The sequence below is a fragment of the Silurus aristotelis genome (genome assembly GCF_946808225.1).
Source record: "Silurus aristotelis genome assembly, chromosome: 22".
In the NCBI taxonomy this organism is placed as follows: Eukaryota; Metazoa; Chordata; class Actinopteri; order Siluriformes; family Siluridae; genus Silurus; species Silurus aristotelis.
This window is the reverse complement of record NC_139595.1, coordinates 9,344,180-9,363,576: the sequence shown is the minus strand read 5'-3', so window position 1 is coordinate 9,363,576 and position 19,397 is coordinate 9,344,180. Positions and strand designations below refer to the sequence as shown.

The following is a 19,397-nucleotide window of genomic DNA, read 5'->3' as shown; positions in this document are numbered from 1 at the left end:
TTCTTTAATCTATTTAATCCTTTATCGAGCACAGGTGTCCGAAAATAACAAATAGAATATTGGACCATACATTTTTATTTATAGTAGTTTCTTAAACCCCAACTCTATATGTTAAACTAAAGCATAAAATAAAATATGTATTTTTATTTATGAAGATACCATTTATTTATAAGGATACTATATATTACAGAACTGTTTTTCCAGGATATAATTTCTGGTTTCTTAAAAGCTTAAAAAAGACAAGCTTGTCAGCCATTAGGGTAACTAATAGTGGAATATTTGCTATTAGTAGCAATGAAGAAACAATGAAATTACAAACCTGTAATAAGCCACTGAGACTAACAGTGAAACACACATTCAAATTCAGTTATTAGATCAGTCGTAGCTCAAGTGTGTATAAAAGCAGGTATATGGAGCTTTATTTCTGCCATTTTATTTCTCTAGCCAAGTCACGTTTTGCTGTTTGAGTTTGTAACAAAACATTTGGCCATCAGTTTCCATGATGTGTCATGGCATGCAACAGAACTGGAATGGTTGCATAAAGCTGATTTTCCCATGCTGTCATATTGAAATTCATTACATATGTAAACGTCTGTAAAGCAAAATGTAAGGGTTTAGAGAAGATTTGTCGGTCCAGAGATGGCTTTTAATGGCTTCAAGTTTTTTAAGGGGTCACACCAATTTAACAGCTGTACAACAAAATTTAGAAAACATTATCATTTAATAGAATATTTTTTAAATATATGGCTTAGTGTTAATTGTTTCTTTAAATAATCCTATTATACATGAACTTCAGTGACTTTGGTCATCGTGTTTATTGTTTCTTCTTTTTAAAAAAAATGCTTTGTGTCTATTGTATACAGTATCAGAATAAAATATTAATAAAAATCTGTTAAATGATTAAAGACAGCTTAAAAAAAGAAAACTAACTAATTTATATTTGCTACTATGTGACTATTATGTGTGAAAAATATTAATGGTTTAAAAATGTTTAATTGTGTCAGATATATTTTTTTAATCTATATTTCTTTATCCAGTTTCAATGAAGTGCAAATGAAGTGCATTCGCACTAATTATTATGAAATGATGATCACGTATTTGTAGATTGAATTACATTGGTTTCTCTGTTTAAATTGTCATTTTAAGTTACGGCAAAACAGTTGCTTTCTTTCTTAATTGCTCAGTATCTTCACAAGGTCTGTGAACTAACAGTGAGTGATTTTATTTTGTATAAAATACATCACACCATGCATTGCAAACAGATTCCAATACAACTTTTTTTTTTTTTATAATTAAATAGCTCAAAAACAGGCAGATTCTCTTTTACCAGGCATATTTACATATTTTTCATATGGTCTTTATTCTGTTCAAATCAAACTTTTTACAGACAAACAGTAATTCTGTGTGGAATAGACTTTATATTAAATCTCTGTTTGGAAAATTAGAAGAATAATACATTAATATATTTTTATGCAGTGTCACACCATCACAACAAATGCCAAAAAAACCCCTAAATGCCAATATACTTTTAAGGTTTTACTTCCCTAAAGGTTTGATCAGTGGGTTTTTAAAAAAAAACATGTTGCCACCTTTGCTGAGAGCTAAAAAACCCTTACAATTTGTTGTCATAATGTAGATATTATTATCCAGCAAACAAAAGTAATAAAAAAATATTGTAAAGGTAGTAAAAAAGTTATAGCAGGTTCTTTAGAAAACCAAAAATAACTTAGGTATTGACTTTACTTAATACTGTATTAAAGACATTTTACACCCCACAAAATGATCATGATTAAAAAAGATACAATGCAATCACAGTTAAAAAAAAATTATTAGAAATCATTTAAAAAATAACAATAATTACCTTTAAATAATGTTTTTTCAATAGGATACTATGTACAGAAAACATGCGAATAGAAGCAACAAAGAGAAGCATGTCTGAGGCAGAATGAAACCGGCAGGCATGCTGCCTGTGCCCACTTCTTTACCCAACTGTAGAAGGCTGGAGGTGCTGTCCTCTTTCACTATCAGCCTTTCCTCCAATTAAATATTTATTGCTAAATACATATTATACTTTACATAAACAGACCTCAGGTCCCTATGACACACAATATGTAAAAGGTTAAATTTGTTTAACATAATGGTTCTATAAGTACTTGGTCTAGATAAACCTCCTAAACGTGGCAAAATTTCATTTCTGAAATCTCTGTGTAGCTCGGCACGCTCCCTTCGCGTGAGAACGACCTTTGACAGCCTACTAAAGTGACTCAGAACAGAAACTCTTTTCTATCTTACAAATCTGAGGCATACAGTAAATAAAACAGAGAAGTTAAGAATGAGTAAATGTATTTTGAATAAATGGTAAATTTCTTCCTTATGCATCTGAGGTACTCATACTTTTAATCCTAGTGAGGGACATTCTGATTGTGTCCTTACCCGCCCGTACTTCTTTGGCTACAAAGTAATAGAATATAGCATCCAGAAAGCATGTTATGTTGGCCAGGCTCATAGACAACTGTAAAAACAGGGAGATCCTTTGCTGGGCGTCACACTCAGTGATGGTAGAGCTGCGCACCAGGTATTGGAAAAAGATCGCAATATGGCATGGTGTGAAGGGCACCAAGAAGGCACACAAGCTGCTGTGAATTATCCGGACACCAGCTTGTCTTCCTGGAGTGAATGTGAACTTTGGATTACGCAAGGTATGGATACTTTTCACTGAGCAACATATGAGCACAAAAGCAGGCAGCAAGAAGCCAAACACCTCCAAACAAACAATAAGCCATAAGTTCCATCCCTTATTTGAAAAGCCATGGAAGCAGTGAAAAGTTTCCTGTATATCCTCATGGAATGTATAAACTGGAGTAGTCACTACTATCACTAACACCCAAATTACCAAACATACAATTCGGGCACTTTTCTTGGAACGTAGGCTCTTGGCGTAAAAGGGGTGACATATGCCAAGGTACCGATCCACAGATATGCACATGATGATGTAGATGCTCCCATACATAGCCATAAAGTACAGGCTTTCAAGGAAAGAGCAGAGATGTTTCTTGTTTGCTAACCATTTGTTGTTTGTGGCATGCATCTTGAAGGGCAGTTGAAGTAGCAAGAGCACATCCATTATAGCCAAGTTAATCATGTAAATAGTGGATTCAGTCCATTTTTTAAAGACAAAGCAGAAGACCCAAAGTGCACTGACATTTAAGATGATGCCAAGCAAGAAGATGGGCACATAGATAACTAACTCCAATGGCCGCATGAGCGCATCCACGTCCTCAAAACTGCAGTTGCTCTCGTTGATCATGGTGATTCTAGGGAGAAACAACATTTGCGTTGTTGTTGCTGATGTTTATCTCTCATACACATATTAGGTATAAAGTAATACAAGCAATAATGATGACCTGAGCTTTGCTTTTGTATTTTTGTAGCTGATTTCGCAGCTTAGTAATTTCCAAACCTAATATAAATTTTGAATTGTTTGTTTATAATTAATCACATTCGTTTAAATAATTTAGATTTTGGTTTCTCTCAAAAAATATTTTTTTAGTTTTTTTAATATTACTGACTAAATATAATTAAATAATTTTATTAATTCCCAAATCATACCATACATAATAGAGCCTTAATTCCCTTTCAATCAGCTTCATCACATTGTATTCTGTCTGCTGTTTACTATTTTCAAAAAACATTTTGTAATGATTTATTTGGATTATTCATTCATTATTAAATTTGTAATGCCCAAAAATTGCTTTTAGTTAAGTTTGTTCAAATATCATGTGAAAATCACTCAAAATAGCAGGAAATTGATTACCTAACATTTGCTACATTCTATGTTGTCACTGAATTACACTGATTTAACTGACACAGTCTTTATAATATTTAAACACACAACCTAAAACGTTCTGCTAGAATATATACAGATTGCGCTCAGGTAACATTAACTATATCTTAAATATGTTAGTCAAATAAGATAAAATATAAGTATAAGCTTTTCTTATGGCTTACTTAGAGTCATGCAATATAACCTCAGTCTTCCTCTTCATGCAATATAACCTCAGTCTTCCTCTTCCTCAGTCTTCCTCTTGCATCACACATCTTACTACTAGCTAAAACAAGTGCTTAACTGTAAAAACATTATGTTCTCAAATTGCAATATGCTTTCGCACATTATGGCCTTTTTTCCACTGAATGTTTATGCATTTATAAAGAGAGGAACTAAACAGAATTATGGAAATGTCATTAAATAATGTTAATGTAATGTCTCTTACCTGCCTTATGCTCACTTGATGCCTGTTGATAGGCATCTATGCTTATGCCACCTGAGTCAGACAATTGCTTTTGCGTATTACTACGCTGCAAACACATTTTCCTCAAGGTGCTTGAGGCATTCTACTCTGTTTATATGTTATATATAATATAAATATTAAAATGTATTTACATTTGCTTGCATTATGAGACATTGTAGGTATTAATGAAGTATGTTTCTACTGTCAGGTGCAAATGTTCAAAATCTTTACAACGTAAACATTGCTCAAATTACTTTCAATTTCAGCCAACTGACAAGTTAGTGGTGGAAATATAAATCAGACATCTGTCCATGTTTTTGTGACATTACTTTCAGTATAAAAACAGGAACAAATAAATCATTCAAATAATCCTAAACGCACGCAAAATGATTTTATTCGCTTTTACCTGTCAGATGGATCAAATTTTAACTTCAGCTGGTGAAACATATTCTAAAAATGTTAAAAGTAAGTCTTACCACTGTGAATGTGCTCTGTTGTGAGTGTCAGACACTTTCCTGAAAGCAGGCTGACTGTGGTGTTAGAGAAAAAAAACTTCTTCTTTTACACTAACCACATCCTTGGTATGACAAGTGGTGCCCTTGCCTACATAAACTACTAGAACATGTTTATTAAAGCAAACTGTTATTCTGAATCAGGTGTACATGCATACATTTAGATTTAGTGACCAAATCAGATTGAAGAATCTGATATAGCCATTTAAAAATAAACCATTAACACTAGATTGCTGGATTTCTATTGCGATTGACATTTATCAGTGGAAAAACTGTAAGGTTTAGAAACAAACTACTGCCATTTTGTTGTAATACTTACCATGTTGACATGTAAATGTTGAGATAAGTTGATTTTTGCTGCTACATAGGATCAGTCTTTTGCGTATTTGTGTAAATAGCAAGTAAAAATGGAACAGTTGTGCAACCGCTGTGACTAATTGTGTTGCGAATGTTGCACCCAACCAACCTGAAAAAGCACTTTAATAATTGTAAACACTTGCGTATATATTAAAAGCAGAGTTTCCAGTTTTACTAATAACCACACAATCTTTGCCCAATCAGAAAAGCATTTGTCTGTGCATGTATTTCACATGGTGCTTGATGTACTAGTGTTTATTATTTGAATTTGGGATTCATATCAACAGCATGATTTTTTTTTTTCCTTCACTGTGACAAACACCTAATCTGGTTAGGTTTAGACCATTTCTCCACTAATAGTTATTTGTAAAACATAACACATTAACATTTTTTTTTCCTTTACATTCAAACCATCTTCTTTACTTCTTTACATTCAAAACATTTTGCATGCATCTGTACAGTACTGTAAGAGAATATCTCTAACACCTCTATCAAATGTCTTGCCTACTTTCCAACACTGGCCACAAATACCATCTATTAGCATATAATCTTTATTTATAGACAGGTTGTTATTTGGAAAGAGAAGCTGCAACTGACCACTGGGCAGCAAGAGGACACAGAGAAAGAGGAAATATATTCCCTTCCTGTTTACTTTCTCAATGGAAAATATTTACTGTTGTCTGTTATAGCAGACTGAGCTGGTAAAAACATTTAATGAACACGATGTACTGTAAATTTGATATAGATATTAAAATAATACAAATTATAAAAAAAAGCCTATTTGATCAGTGTTAAACATAACTTTAAATATAAAGCCTGGTGGCCTAAAGGCTTCTTTACCATAGTTTGTCTAATTGATGAGAATGTGCCATAATGCACTTACCTCATTTCCATCTTCTGATTTGACTCATATCTACTTTATGTGATTTCCCTTTAATTTGTGTGTGTGTGTGTGTTTGTGTTTGTGTGTGTGTGTGTGTGTGTGTGTGTGTGTGTGTGTGTGTGTGTGTGTGTGTGTGTGTGTGTGTGTGTGTGATATTACTCTGGGAAATCTAGGTTTTTCACATCAGTTTCTGAGATTTGGATATATGTAATACTGTAACCAATAATATTTAATTTTATAAAAAATTATTTAAAGACTATTTTTATCCCTATTAAGTTCAAAGAAATAGTAACAAGAATTTACATTTGATAAATACTACTTATTTTATACTTCTATACTACATTCAAATAAATTTCTTAAGTGAGTTAATATGTACATTGTTTTTATTTACTTTTGTGAGCTTTTAAGCTCCATAGTTTTGCTCTTTAACAGTTCCAGTATTCCAGGGTAAATCCTGTACTCAGGAGGAATGGCATCCTACTGAGAGTGTATAATTTTGTGCCCAGTGTTCAAAGGATGAACTCCAGCCTGACCAGGGAAAGATATTCTACAATTTTGATCCTCTATAAATCTGTTAATAGTTGTATATTTTTATTTAATAATTTTTATATTTAGTGTACATACATTTTATACATTATATATTCATACATACATTATATATACATACATATATATACACACACACATATATATATATATATAAACACTAAGGCAAATTATATTTAGCGGCACAAATTTTATAAACGTGCAATTAATAAATATAAAAGATCCAAAATTATAACCTTCAGTGCAACACACATTTATTCATGACGTGCTTTATTTACTCAAATATTTAACAAAAAGCTCCACTAAATTTTTTTTCAAATCTGTAAACATTAGTTTTGCTGATGCACCAAGTCTCAAAACAAGCACAAAAATGCGCCATGATGTTCGCATCCGGCAATTAAATCCGTCCGTGTGAAAACATAGCAAAAGTTCAATTTGGTGTCCTGACGATTTAAGTAATTCAAGACACCTTGATTACTTTAAATCATTTACAAAAATATTATGTTATGTTGAGTTTGATTTCACTAATAAAAAACTACATTTGCATAAAGAATCCATATTTTTTCATTCCCATGTTGATTAGAGTATTAAAAACTCGAAAAGTATTAATTTAAGGTACATTTAGAACCGATAAAAAGTTAATTCGTGACAATCATGTGATAATCGCGATTAAATATTGTAATCGATTAACAGCCATATATATTATATATAGATATTATAGTTTTTATATTACATCTTTAGGTAAGACCCAACCCTGAAGATAATCCCCCGCGAATGCTCACTTGTGTGGACAGGTGCTGTGAAATGCAGTGGCCGGTGCTTTCCACATCCGGGCATTTTTCAGGAAACGAATGGTCATGTGACACGTTCTCAGCCATCTTGTGGATACGCAAAGAGCGACAACTCGCACCCAAACTCATCGCTGTCAGTTAAAAGCAGAGGTAAGACAGCGAGGCTGATGTACACATGTTTGCTGTAAAATAAAGCGTAACTGAGTATTAGGTTAATTCCAGAGGTGTATGGCCTTTCCCCCAAAATGTAGACCTGAAATCGTATAGCTGAGATGTTTCCCCGCATGGCTGCTTCATGGCCCTGAAACCTCGGGCTCAATTGTGGTCGGCTACTGTGCAGCAGTAAAACGCCGCTGGTGTAGCTGTAATCAGGAAACTTAGAGCTAATGTTTCTAGCCATAAAAAAAACCAACCCAATGTAGGCCGCTTGTAAGATTATAGGGTAAAAAAAATCTACTTTGACTGCGTTAACGCCTGTTTTGCTTAGCACGACTATTTAATATGCGCTGTACTGTGACGTTAAGAGTGGCTAATGCTGACAGACATGTGTTAGCTAGCTAGCTGAGTGCTTGTGTACAGCTGGCACAAGTCATTATAGCACTGAATTAACTTCAGGCTAATGTACTATAGCCATGACGCGCAAACCACATTGTGACCACAAACTCCTTATAAAATGTTCAGAAAATGTGCTAGGACTTTATAACTCTTTTTTTCGATTCCATTTTGAATGTTGGTGATTTAGAAACCGACTTATTAACGCTAGTCTTGAACTAGCAGTGCTAGTTATCTAGCTATGTATAGCACATGCCTGCAATGCTAGTTATTTGATACCATAGAGTCAGAGTCCAGACTTATATTTTATATTTATACATATATTAAGTTCGTTTTGCATGACGGTTCATTGATTTTATGGCTCTGAGCTGAACAACAAGGGGGACAAAAATCGACATTCATTGAAGAGGTTAGACATCGATGATCTTAGCTAGCCGGGTTAGTCATTCGGCTAAACGTTACGATTGGCATCTGCCTGCTTTACACGTCTGGATGTAGGCGATCTCGGCACTATGCAGGGGCAATGTAGGCCTGAGTACACGTCATGTCCGTGTGTGGGTTTTAAACTGGCCAAGTCAACTCCATGCGCTTTGCTGACATGGTCTGTTGGCTAAGGTGGAATCCCAAACGGCCAAACACGAAGTACACTAGATAACGTGTCGAGGTGAAGTGCACTTCCACATGCAGTAGGTAGGACTGTGTTTAATTCCCTCAGGGGCTCAACTTGCTGCACACTTGTTTACCTTAGACTTTTTAAAGTGGACAGTTTTTTAAGCAATCTGAACAGAGAATTTTGACTTCTTTAGGAAGACACATTACAGTTTTTACGGCGATCAGCAATTGTTAAGGCAGACCGAGAATATGTGGACATTTGCCTTTCTTCAAATCAAGCTAGTTTCAGCTATTTTATTCGATTTATATCCGCTCTAATGCAAGTGCTTGATTTTATACCACCTTTCGACGTACTTGAAAGTTTGAATGATCATGTGATTAATCATGTTAGATGATTTACACCGTCTCATGTCATGTTAATTTAATGAAACATTACATTTTGAAAGGCAATAGGCCATCTGGTTACCGGGAGCGCTTTTGTGCTCAGCAGGGATCTTAGGTGATTTCAGATCTCTCAAGGTTTCAGTATTTAAGACCGTCAGCAAACATTAAGCATTCTCAATAGCCATTTTACCTGGACCATACATTTGAATATTTTTAATATCGTTTTATTTTAATGTATTTTTTAATTACATACAATAAATTCATTTGCATTATAGGATCCATAACGGAATTTATATTATCAGTAACAAAAAAAAGATTTATGTGAAAACATTTCTGTCATTATTGAGCAATCAGCTAGAACTTGAAACCACTGACGGTTAACTAGTGAATAGCATTGATTATTTTGTTACCTGTTGAGGGGTGGGTTATATGAGACTGCAAAGAACAGTCCGTTCTCAAAGTGTTGGAGAATAGAAAGTGAAGGATTCTGCAACTTTGACAAGGGAAAATTTACGGTGGCTGGGTGACTGGTTTCTAGCATTTAAAAAAGTGTAAGGTGTTCCTGGTATGCAATGTTTAAATCGTACTAAAATTGGTCTAAGGAAGGACAACCAGAATGTATGGACAATCTCGTCACTGCGGAAGGTCAGAGTGCCCATGCTGACCCCTGTTCAAAAGGTGTTACTATGGCATATACCACCTACATAAACATTGTTGCAGACTGTCATATACACCTTCATCGCAACTGTATAAAACATAATGATATTGTCATCTGTGCAGTCAGTGATATAATCTTTGTAATTCAACGTGGAAGTACTCTTCTGTCCAGCAGCTGAGAAAGCACATTGTTCCATACCCCATTACATGCAATAGAGCAGATGAGTGTGAGTATACTGAATATGCTATACGTTGAATGACAAGTCATCAAAAAATAATGCTGTTTTCAGATGTGCTTTTTTTAAACTGTATGATTTTTATTTTTTTTTATCTTGGGCATGTCTGTGAATAATAAAAATTCAGGTTAAATACATTACTTTGAAAAACATACATTTACTCAAAAGGTGAAATAACTGATTTAAATAATTTATTTGAATGAATGTATTCAACCTACATTTTTATTGTTAATTATATGAATCAATTATTTTTGACTCGGATAACATTCAAGTTTACTGTCATTGTGTAGAGTACAAGTAAAAAAAATAAAGTGAAATGCAGAATCCAGAAGTAGCATAGTAGCATATTGTAATGTGGTGCAAGAAAGAGTCAAATAAGGTAGGATGATGGTAAATTTCAAAGTGAGACAGTAAGGGCATATATTTATGTAAATCAACACTGTACAGTATAATTGAACCCACTTGCAAATGGAATTTCGTACAAGTAGCCATTGATCCTGTGATATTGAACGGATCAAAGATACAACAGTACAGTACAACTGAACATAAGGTGCAAGTAGGAGAATGTGCACAACTCTGAAATGTTTGTACTTATTTCCTATACCAGGGGTCTTGAACTAAAATTGATTGAGGTCCAGTAAATGAACCCTCTTTGCCAGCTGAGGTCTGGACAATTATATACCTAAAAACATGAATTGATGCTTTTTTTTCACAGAGTAAAGAAAGGAGTGTAGACAACATTTTTATTGGACACATTATAAATGAATAAATAAAATAAAGATAAACCAAAAAAAAAGCTAAAGTGAGCTTTTGTTTCTGCTGAATTGAGAATGCAGATCATAAATAATGAACGCATATCTCAATGGTTGAAGAAAAAAAAAAAAACGTAAATCTCATATCACACTAACTTTATCCTTTATGTGCCTGATATAAATGAGATTTTATTAGAAAATAGTGTTTGGCATATATTTATTTAATTATGTGAAAAGGCTTTGCAGTCCAGGTTCGGACCCGAGTCCGCCAGTTTGCAACCCATTCCGTATACAAAGAGCAATAGCAGAGCTTGGGGCAGGAGAATTGAGAAGAGCTCAGCAGATGGACAGCTTAGGAAAAAGGCTCATGTGGCACTTTCCAGGTGGGAGAGGATTGAAGTTCATTGTTAGGTTTAGGTTTGTCCTTGATGCCAAAGATAGCTTTTGTGTGGAATGTCATCATAGAGCGTAGCTGGGCACCAGTCAAGTGCCGGGTGTTTTTCCTTTTCTTTGGTTATGCGCACAGGTGACTTCATTAAACGCAGTCTTCCTTCCAGTACCATTTTACCCTGTTTGTAACCAACACCACAACACATAATCACACACCCCAAAAACATTGTGGAGTTGTTGCATTAAACAGCTCAGAAGAACAAAGACTCAGAGGTTACTGCATTGTGACTATACACCACCAGATCTCGAAGTTCATAACTGAAAGTGAAGGCAGGTGCTCTGGAAACAAGACAAGCCAGTGAAGGGTTTAATGCTCTGGGCAATGTATCGCATGGAAACCTTGGGTCCAGGTATTCACATGGAAGTTCATTTGATATTGAATACCTTAACCCTGCCTGTGAGGACCAGGTACACACATTCATGACACTTGCAATCCTGATCACATTGGCCTCTTTCAAAAGTAATTTGCCTTGCCATGCTACAAACGTTATTGCTAAAAATGTTTTGAGGAACATGGCAAAGAGTTTGAATGAATGAACTGGTAATTTAGCACCAGATACCACAGGGGCAACTTAAGAGGTCTAGTTGAGCCCATGCTTTGGCTGGTCAGAGCTGTTTTGGTGGAAAGTGGGTGACGGCATTTTTTCAGAGTTGGCCTTAATGTTTTGACTATCTTATAAACATAAAGACAGAAATCATTCTTGCTTATTCTTGTTTGTGTGCTGGCATTGGACTTATTTAAGCTAGACACAAGTATAAAGTAATGTTAAATAAATGGTAATAAAGCAGACCATATAGGTCTTGTTATAGTTATTTTTTGCCATCTGCCTGCTGTCTAATTGTGCTACAGCCAACACGCATGTCCTGCCCTTCTGGTTTTTACTGGGCCAGAAATAAGGTGACAGCATAGCACCATCTTTGCTACGACCACCTTTTTTTCCTCTCCAACAACCGAAAAAACAAAACGTCCTCTCTGCAGATTATTGGTATTTTTTTACGGTCATGTAACCTCCATGCTGTATAGCACACACTATTATCCAAATATTTACATTTGTAAAAAAAGATCTTCAAAAACCACTGTGTGATAAAACTTATTAAAATGTTTTGTGCAGCCCTAATATTAATAAATAAAATAACAGCTTGGATATATTTGTCAATGTGCAGCAGATTTACTGTCCTCTAAAAATAACTCAACATACAGCCATTAATGCCAAACTAGCTGGCAACAAAAGTGAGTACACCCTAAGTGATAACAGCTGTAAGAAACTTAACCAGGCAAAGCCACATGTCCAATTAATCATGTTCATGTTTTTGTCTGCTTGACAGGACCATACAAATGTGTGTATCTTGTATTAGAGCAGGTAAAATTTGGTGCTTTGAGTACAATTCTCTCATACTGACCACTGGATGTTCAACATGGCACCTCATGGCAAGAACTCTCTGATAATTTAGAATTAGAAAGATGGCCTAGGCTATAAGATCGGTAACACTCTGAAACTGAGTTATAATACAGTGGCCAAGGTCATACAGGCCTTGTAAGGGTCGACCTGAACAGGCCTTGTAAGGGTCAATCAAAGATGTTAAGTCCTTATGCTGTGCATCAGGTGCGGAAGCTGGCTTCAAAAAACAGATGCATGAGTGCTGCCAGCATTACTTTAGAGGTTGCAGAAGCGAAAGGTTCACTTTTCAGTGCTCAGACCATACGCACTGTTAGCCTCGCACTGCAACAAGTCAGTTTGCATGGTCCTCATCTGAGAAGAAGGCCTCTTCTGAAGCTGGCTCACAAGAAAGCCTTTAAACAGTTTGATGAAGACAACCTGTCCAGGAGCATGAATTACTGGAACCATGTCCTTTTGGTTTGAGGAGACTAAGATAAACTTCTTTGGCTGAGATGGTGTCCAGCATGTGTTTTGAGGAGTACCAAGAAAATTGTGTCTTGCCTACAGTTAAGCATGGTGGTGGTAGCATCATGGTCTGAGGCTGCATGGGTGCTGCTGATACTGGGGACCTGCGGTTCATTAAGGGATTATAAAATTTACTGCGACATTTTGAAGCAGAACAAGGTGCCCTCCTTTCACAAACTGGGCCGAACGCCAGTTTTTTTTTCCAAAATAATAGAGACCACAAACACAATAGACAATAATGACTGCATGTTGAGTTATATTTAGAGGACAGTACATTTATACTGCTATACAAGCTGCACATTGACTACACCTACTATATCCAGTAGGTCCTAAAATGGTTGCTGGACTGTGAGGGGTGTACTCATTTTTGTGAGATACTGTGCATATTTTGCTTGCTAATTATTGCTGTAAAATGTAAAGCCTCTGCATAGAATGTCTTGTCTGTGAGTTTAAATTTCTCAGACAAATAAAGCTGCCTCTGTTCAATGAGCACACCCTTTCCTAATTGGGTGAGTCCTTAAAATAGCTTTGGCTACAGCAGCCATCTAGGCATTGAGGCCAGTCTTTAGAAGGAAATGAACTTTGATGTCAATGTTTTTGAGCAAAAAGAGCCCAATAGTCACAGTTAACGAAATATTTTTAGATGATTGTCACCTAATACTGTCTTTGTGCACTCTTTTGAAGTTTTATCCACTCCAAACCACAGGAAAGCATAAAGTGCTTTCTGATAGAATTAAATGGCAAGTGCATGTGAAGTTTATTTTACAGTGACCTGCTTTTATTGTTAGCTACTGCTGACTTTTAGCATGCCCAATTATGTCAAAAAGTTAAGTTCAATCTTTTGTTTTAAAAACATTAAAATTATTATTAATGATATATGACTATTAATATAACTATTATCAGGCTTATACAATTTTACATTGTGGCAATATCTAATGATGGTTATTATATTGCGTAACCAAGACTGCTGTCAATTACGAATTTCACAGAGGACCCCTGTAAACCATTGCTTTATGCAAGCAATATGCTTTTTCACCATTCAAAAAAAAAAAAAAGGGGAAAAAGATCTTAATAAAAAAGAGATGACCTAATCAACATGTGAATTGATTTTTGTAGGCATTTTTGGACACTGATATTTACAGACACTTCCTGGCAGCCGCAGTCTCTTCCCCCAGTGTTCTTGGCTTCTATTGTACTTTCACATTCTGTCAAGGCGACTAGAGAATATTTAGATTTCATTAATATGAAGAAATAAAATTCTCATAGATAACCTGTATCCATGTACAGTGTATATCCATTAGCGTATGTGTGTGTGTGTGTGTATATATATATATATATATATTATATTAGTGTGTGTGTATATTCAATACGTTGCGTCCACTTTTCTGCTTTATTGCCACATGCATAATGAATCGTTTACAGAGAAGTCACTTGTTAAATATGTTGTATATTATTGTGAATTTGTGTCTTTCTATCTTTAGACTTTCTAGGAAAATGGCAGAAACCCAGACACTTAACTTTGGACCAGAATGGTAAGTGCTATTATTGCAATCAGTCTTTCTGCTTTTATATGTATAGTTATTGGTAATGAAATGATGAGCCCTTTTTGTCAGTTAATGCTTAAACATCTTACCCACAGGCTCCGAGCTTTGTCTGGAGGAGGTGGGAGCAGCATTGTGGCTTCTCCACCACTCTCACCTGCATTGCCAAAGTATAAACTTGCAGACTATCGCTACGGGAGAGAAGAGATGCTTGCACTTTATATAAAGGATAACAAGGTAGACAGCAGGCCATAAATGGCACTTTAAAAATTCATAATTTTCATGTGTCTAGTTTTGCTTTTCAGTTGTTACTTGTTACTAAAAAATTCAGAAACAATGCAATATTTGCAAACTTACATTTATTTATGTATAATTTTTATAATTATATTCATTACTAATTTCATGTTCAATTCATTTCTGTAAAATCCACTATCGGTCAACCTCTACAAAAAATGGTGACACTTCTCAAATGAGACTATTTTTCTTAGTATTGCATAAAACCAAAGCCTGTATGTTCTTGTATAGTATGAATATTCTATTTCAAAGGCATGGCATTAATATTGAGTTGTTCCTCCTTTGCTCTTCAATACTACTTTTTGCTTCTTTCCCGAACTTTGTGTCAAAAAATTTGGGGAAGACCCACATATAAGGGTCAAGCACGTTATTCATTTTAAAAATACATTTTATGCTTGTTTAATTTTTTTTCCATTTCCTCCTTCGGTGGAATATCTTTGTGCTTAACCATGCCTGTGTTTTGTTGCTGTAGATTCCTGTAGATCTACATGACAAGGAATTTCTGCCTATTTTACAAGAGGAGCCCCTACCCCCACTAGCCCTAGTGTCTTTTACAGAGGAAGAACAGGTGAGATTGGTTGGTGGTTTTTACCCAATATACAACTCTCCAAACAAAACCTCTGTATGAATAGTACTCCGCTTAAAACTTTGCATAAACACAAACCATGTTTTAAAAAGAAGACAAACAGACTACTGTCCAATGTAAAAAAAAAAAAAAAAAAAAAAAAATAATAATAATAATTATATATATATATATATATATATATATATATATATATATATATATATATATATATATATATATATATAAAATATCAAGGTTAATATATTGAATAGCTGTATTATTACAGCATAAAACTAGAAACTTGTATTTACTGTATAAATGTATATACAGTTTAATACTATAAAATAAATTGGTTTAAAAAAACTAAATATATAGTTATTCAGTTTTATAGCCATTTTGCCCTCCACCAAGTAGTTTTCTGTTGCAACAGCAATTAGTCTGGGAAGGTAAGGGTTCAAATGCAACACGTGCAACCACTCACTATATTTGTTTATAATGGAATGCCACAATTTTTGCCCCTACTATATACTGTATTAAATGGATGACTGTAATTGGATTGAGTTGCTCCGAGTTGCTCTGAATCCCAATCATGTTGGTATTTGTTACTTATTATTATTTTTTTGCTGAATGGCTAGAAACTCTGTTGTAATTGAACAGTTTAAGAAAATAAAAGAGGATGTGAAACATGAGTGGGTAAAGGTGTTACTTGTGTAGCATTTATCATTAGATTTTAATCTTTTAAACATTGATGTATTAGTTTGTGCAGGTACAGTGTGAAGTGTTTGCCCCCTTCCTGACTTCCTTTTTTTTTTTTAGCATGTTTGTCACACTTTAATGTTTCAGATTATCAAACTAATTTAAATATCAGTAAAAGATAACACAAGTGAACACAATATGCAGTTTTTAAATGAAGGTTATTATTATTATTGAGGGAAAACAAAATCCAAAACTACATGGCCCTGTGTGAAAAAGGGTTTGCCCCCCTGTTAAAACTGTGGTTTATCACACCTGAGTGTGTGAATCTCTTAAATAGGACCTACCTGACAAAGTGAAGTAGACCAAAAGATCCTCAAAAGCTAGACATCATGCCAAGATCCAAAGAAATGTAGAAACAAATGAGAAAGAAAGTAATTGAGATCCATCAGTCTGGAAAAAGTTATAAAGCCATTTCTAAAGCTTTGGGACTCCAGCGAACCACAGTGAGAGCCATTATTCACAAATGGCAAAAACATGGAACAGTGGAGAACCTTCCCAGGAGTGGCCGGCTGTCTAATATTACCCCAAGAGCACAGCGACGACTCATCCAAAAGGTCACAAAAGACCCCACAACAACATCCAAAGAACTGCAGGCCTCACTTGCCTTAGTTAAGGTCAGTGTTCATGACTTGACCATAAGAAAGAGACTGGGCAAAAATAGTCTGCATGGAGTTTCAAGATGAAAATTGCTGCTTAACAAAAAGAACATAAAGGTTCGTCTCAGTTTTGCCAGAAAACATCTTGATGGTCCCCCAAGACTTTTGGGAATATACTCTGTGGACTGACGAGACAATAGTTGAACTTTTTGGAAGTTGTGTGTCCCATTACGTCTGGTGTAAAAGTAACACCACATTTCAGAAAAAGAACATTATACCAACAGTAAAATATGGTGGTGGTAGTGTGATGGTCTGGGGCTGTTTTGCTGCTTTAGGAGCTGGAAGACTTGCTGTGATTAAACCAAAACACACCAGCAAGTCCACCTCTGAATGGCTGAAGAAAAACAAAATGAAAACTTTGAGTGGCCTAATCAAAGACCTGACCTGAATCCTATTGAGATGCTGTGGCATGACCTTAAAAAGGTGGTTCATGTTCGAAAACCCTCCAATGTGGCTGAATTACAACAATTCCGCATAGATGAGTGGACCAAAATTCCTCCACAGCACTATATAACAGATTCATTGCAAGTTATCGCAAACGCAGTTGTTGCTGCTAAGAGGGGCCCAACCAGTTATTAGGTACTGTAATGCTCTCTACACTGGACTTCATCAATCACTTCTCAATCGGCTTCAATTGGTACCAAACGCAGCAGCACGTCTTCTCTCTAACACCTCCAAACGCTCACACATCACCCCTGTCCTCCGCTCGCTTCACTGGCTTCCGGTGCGGCTTAGGGTGGAGTTTAAGGTCCTGCTGTTCGTGTTCAAGGCCATCAATGGTCTGGCCCCAGCCTACCTCGCTGAACTTGTAACGGTCTACCAACCAGCCAGAACTCTCCGCTCTTCTGAACATACCTCTCTGGTCACTTTTAAGTTCAAATATGAAAAGTTTGGAGGCTGGTTATTTGCCGTCCAGGGACCAAAGCTGGGGAACGCACTTCCAGCACACCTACGAAGCATTGTGCTGAGTTTTTTTTAAATCGCAGTTGAAAACACATTTATTTATACAAGCTTTTGATACGTATTTCGACTGCTATTTTATTGTTGTTATATTTTGTTTTTTGCTGGAAAGCACCTTGTGCTTCTTTTGACTGTCAGGCGCTCTATAAATAAAATTTGATTGATTGGTTTAGGGGCAAACACTTTTTCACACAGGGCCATGTAGTTTTGGATTTCAATAAAAACCTTAATTTAAGAACTGAATGTTGTGTTCACCTGTTATTTTTTATTACTTTTTAAATTAGTTTGATGATCTGAAACATTAAAGTGTGACACATGCAAAAGAATAAGAAATCAGGAACACAACAAACACTTTTTCACACCACTGAAGTTTAAGCAATTGAAAGCATAGTCACTTAAACAACTGTGCACACCAAAATGACTTCTCAAGTAATATCTGAGCGAGGTTTTAATTGCAGTGAAAGATTCTTTTGGCCCACTGTTAAATCAAATGCAATCTCTTTTTGTTAGTTTTTTTTATTATTTACGGAAAACTATTAGATGTGACCTTCTTAATCAACCAGTGAGGCATAAATTTTACTGTATGCTCCAGAAATCTGTTCTGTCTAAGAAACTATAAGAGAAAATAAGACCTGGATTCAGTATGCACTGTGTTTTTAAATTGGCTATTTATTTAACTGTGAATAATTATATATCATTTAATTTCTAATATTTAATTGATTTCAGTTAATTTTTTTTTATAAAATCCATTATGGTTTATAAATGTTTTTTAAAGAAAGAGACCTTTTGTTTGTTCTATTTTATTATTTTGTCCTGTGTAAAACCACAAAATACTAGGTGCCATAGTAACCCTACCAGATGCCACCCCACAATGCCACAAAAACAGCACACTGCATTTCTTAGAGAACGTGCAACTTGATGCACAGTTTTGTATTGGACATGTAAAAGTGGAATAATATATTCTGTGTCTCCTCCAATGATAAATTCTTTGGTTTTAGTAACCTAGGGTAGCCCATGCATGTGTTCGTCCTCGGCCGAACTGTAACATTGTTCTGTGTGTTTTGTGTTCAACAGAGGAATTTCTCTATGTCAGTAAACAGCGCAGCAGTATTGCGCCTGACCGGGCGAGGAGGGGGTGTGGTAGCAGGGGCTCCACGAGGTCGAAGTTCTTCACGTGGGCGAGGTGAGAACTCAAAAAAACAAACAAAAAAACGATCATTTGGCTTCCACGTCCCACTGTTAACTTTCAGTAAAAACACACGATGGATGAGGATAAAGCTGTGTCGTCAGTATAAAACTGTGCGTCATAACTTGTTTGATGTAAAGCCAAACCAGCATGGAGATTTAAAAAATTTAGTATAGTAAATATGAAAAACAGAATTACCATTGATTATCAGCTATACTTGATCAAAAAAACAGAAATGTTTGACTTTTTACAAACTGTGAAAGACTTGCACTCTTGCAATCTTCTGCCTGAGAACTACATAAAATAAGGAACCTTTTTTTCCAATTCAACTCATTTTATCTTATCTAAATTGTGTACAGACTACACAAGATTTACCCAAAATGACATATTGTCTTAATAAGATAGGAAAGATAGACTAACTATAAACTCAATAAACAGATTAATAACTATTCCTGGTTTTAGCAAGAATATTACACCTCCATTTACTTTTACATTGTACTTTTCATTTCAAATG

The 19,397-nt window shown here is 35.2% G+C and overlaps 2 protein-coding genes across 7 annotated transcripts in view; one reads left to right on the top strand and one right to left on the bottom strand.

Moving 5' to 3' along the window:
* Nucleotides 1–1,341: 1,341 nt before the first annotated feature.
* LOC310717662 (G-protein coupled receptor 55) lies at nucleotides 1,342–7,421 on the bottom strand. Of its 4 annotated transcripts, XM_083526045.1 has the most exons (3): nucleotides 5,121–5,436; nucleotides 4,766–4,819; nucleotides 1,342–3,314 (listed from the first exon to the last, which is right to left on the bottom strand). In XM_083526045.1, the coding sequence occupies exon 3, from the start codon at nucleotides 3,305–3,307 to the stop codon at nucleotides 2,372–2,374; it is 936 nt and encodes a 311-aa protein (XP_083382171.1). In that variant the 5' UTR covers nucleotides 3,308–3,314; nucleotides 4,766–4,819; nucleotides 5,121–5,436; the 3' UTR covers nucleotides 1,342–2,371. The 4 variants fall into 4 exon arrangements, with proteins under 4 accessions (XP_083382171.1, XP_083382170.1, XP_083382173.1 ...); XM_083526044.1 differs by lacking the exons at nucleotides 4,766–4,819; nucleotides 5,121–5,436 and adding an exon at nucleotides 7,370–7,421; XM_083526047.1 differs by lacking the exon at nucleotides 4,766–4,819 and having other exon boundaries at nucleotides 5,121–5,437.
* Nucleotides 7,374–19,397, top strand: part of gigyf2 (GRB10 interacting GYF protein 2) — a 30,432-nt gene continuing 18,408 nt past the window's right edge. For 2 of the 3 annotated variants that reach the window (XM_083525517.1, XM_083525516.1), the window contains exons 1-5: nucleotides 7,389–7,528; nucleotides 14,407–14,457; nucleotides 14,565–14,703; nucleotides 15,233–15,328; nucleotides 18,772–18,880. In XM_083525517.1, the coding sequence (XP_083381643.1) occupies nucleotides 14,420–14,457; nucleotides 14,565–14,703; nucleotides 15,233–15,328; nucleotides 18,772–18,880 (382 nt within the window). In that variant the 5' untranslated portion in view covers nucleotides 7,389–7,528; nucleotides 14,407–14,419. Of the gene's footprint in view, nucleotides 7,529–14,406; nucleotides 14,458–14,564; nucleotides 14,704–15,232; nucleotides 15,329–18,771; nucleotides 18,881–19,397 lie in introns of all 3 variants that reach the window. The other variant, XM_083525515.1, reaches the window with a different exon arrangement.

Bases quoted from the DNA above. Each gene is read 5' to 3' on its own strand.
- LOC310717662 (XM_083526044.1), bottom strand. From the start codon at position 7,416: ATGTGGAAAGCACCGGCCACTGCATTTCACAGCACCTGTCCACACAA. The intron at 3,315-7,369 runs GTGAGCATTCGC...GTTTCTCCCTAG, and splicing joins CACAGCACCTGTCCACACAA to AATCACCATGATCAACGAGA.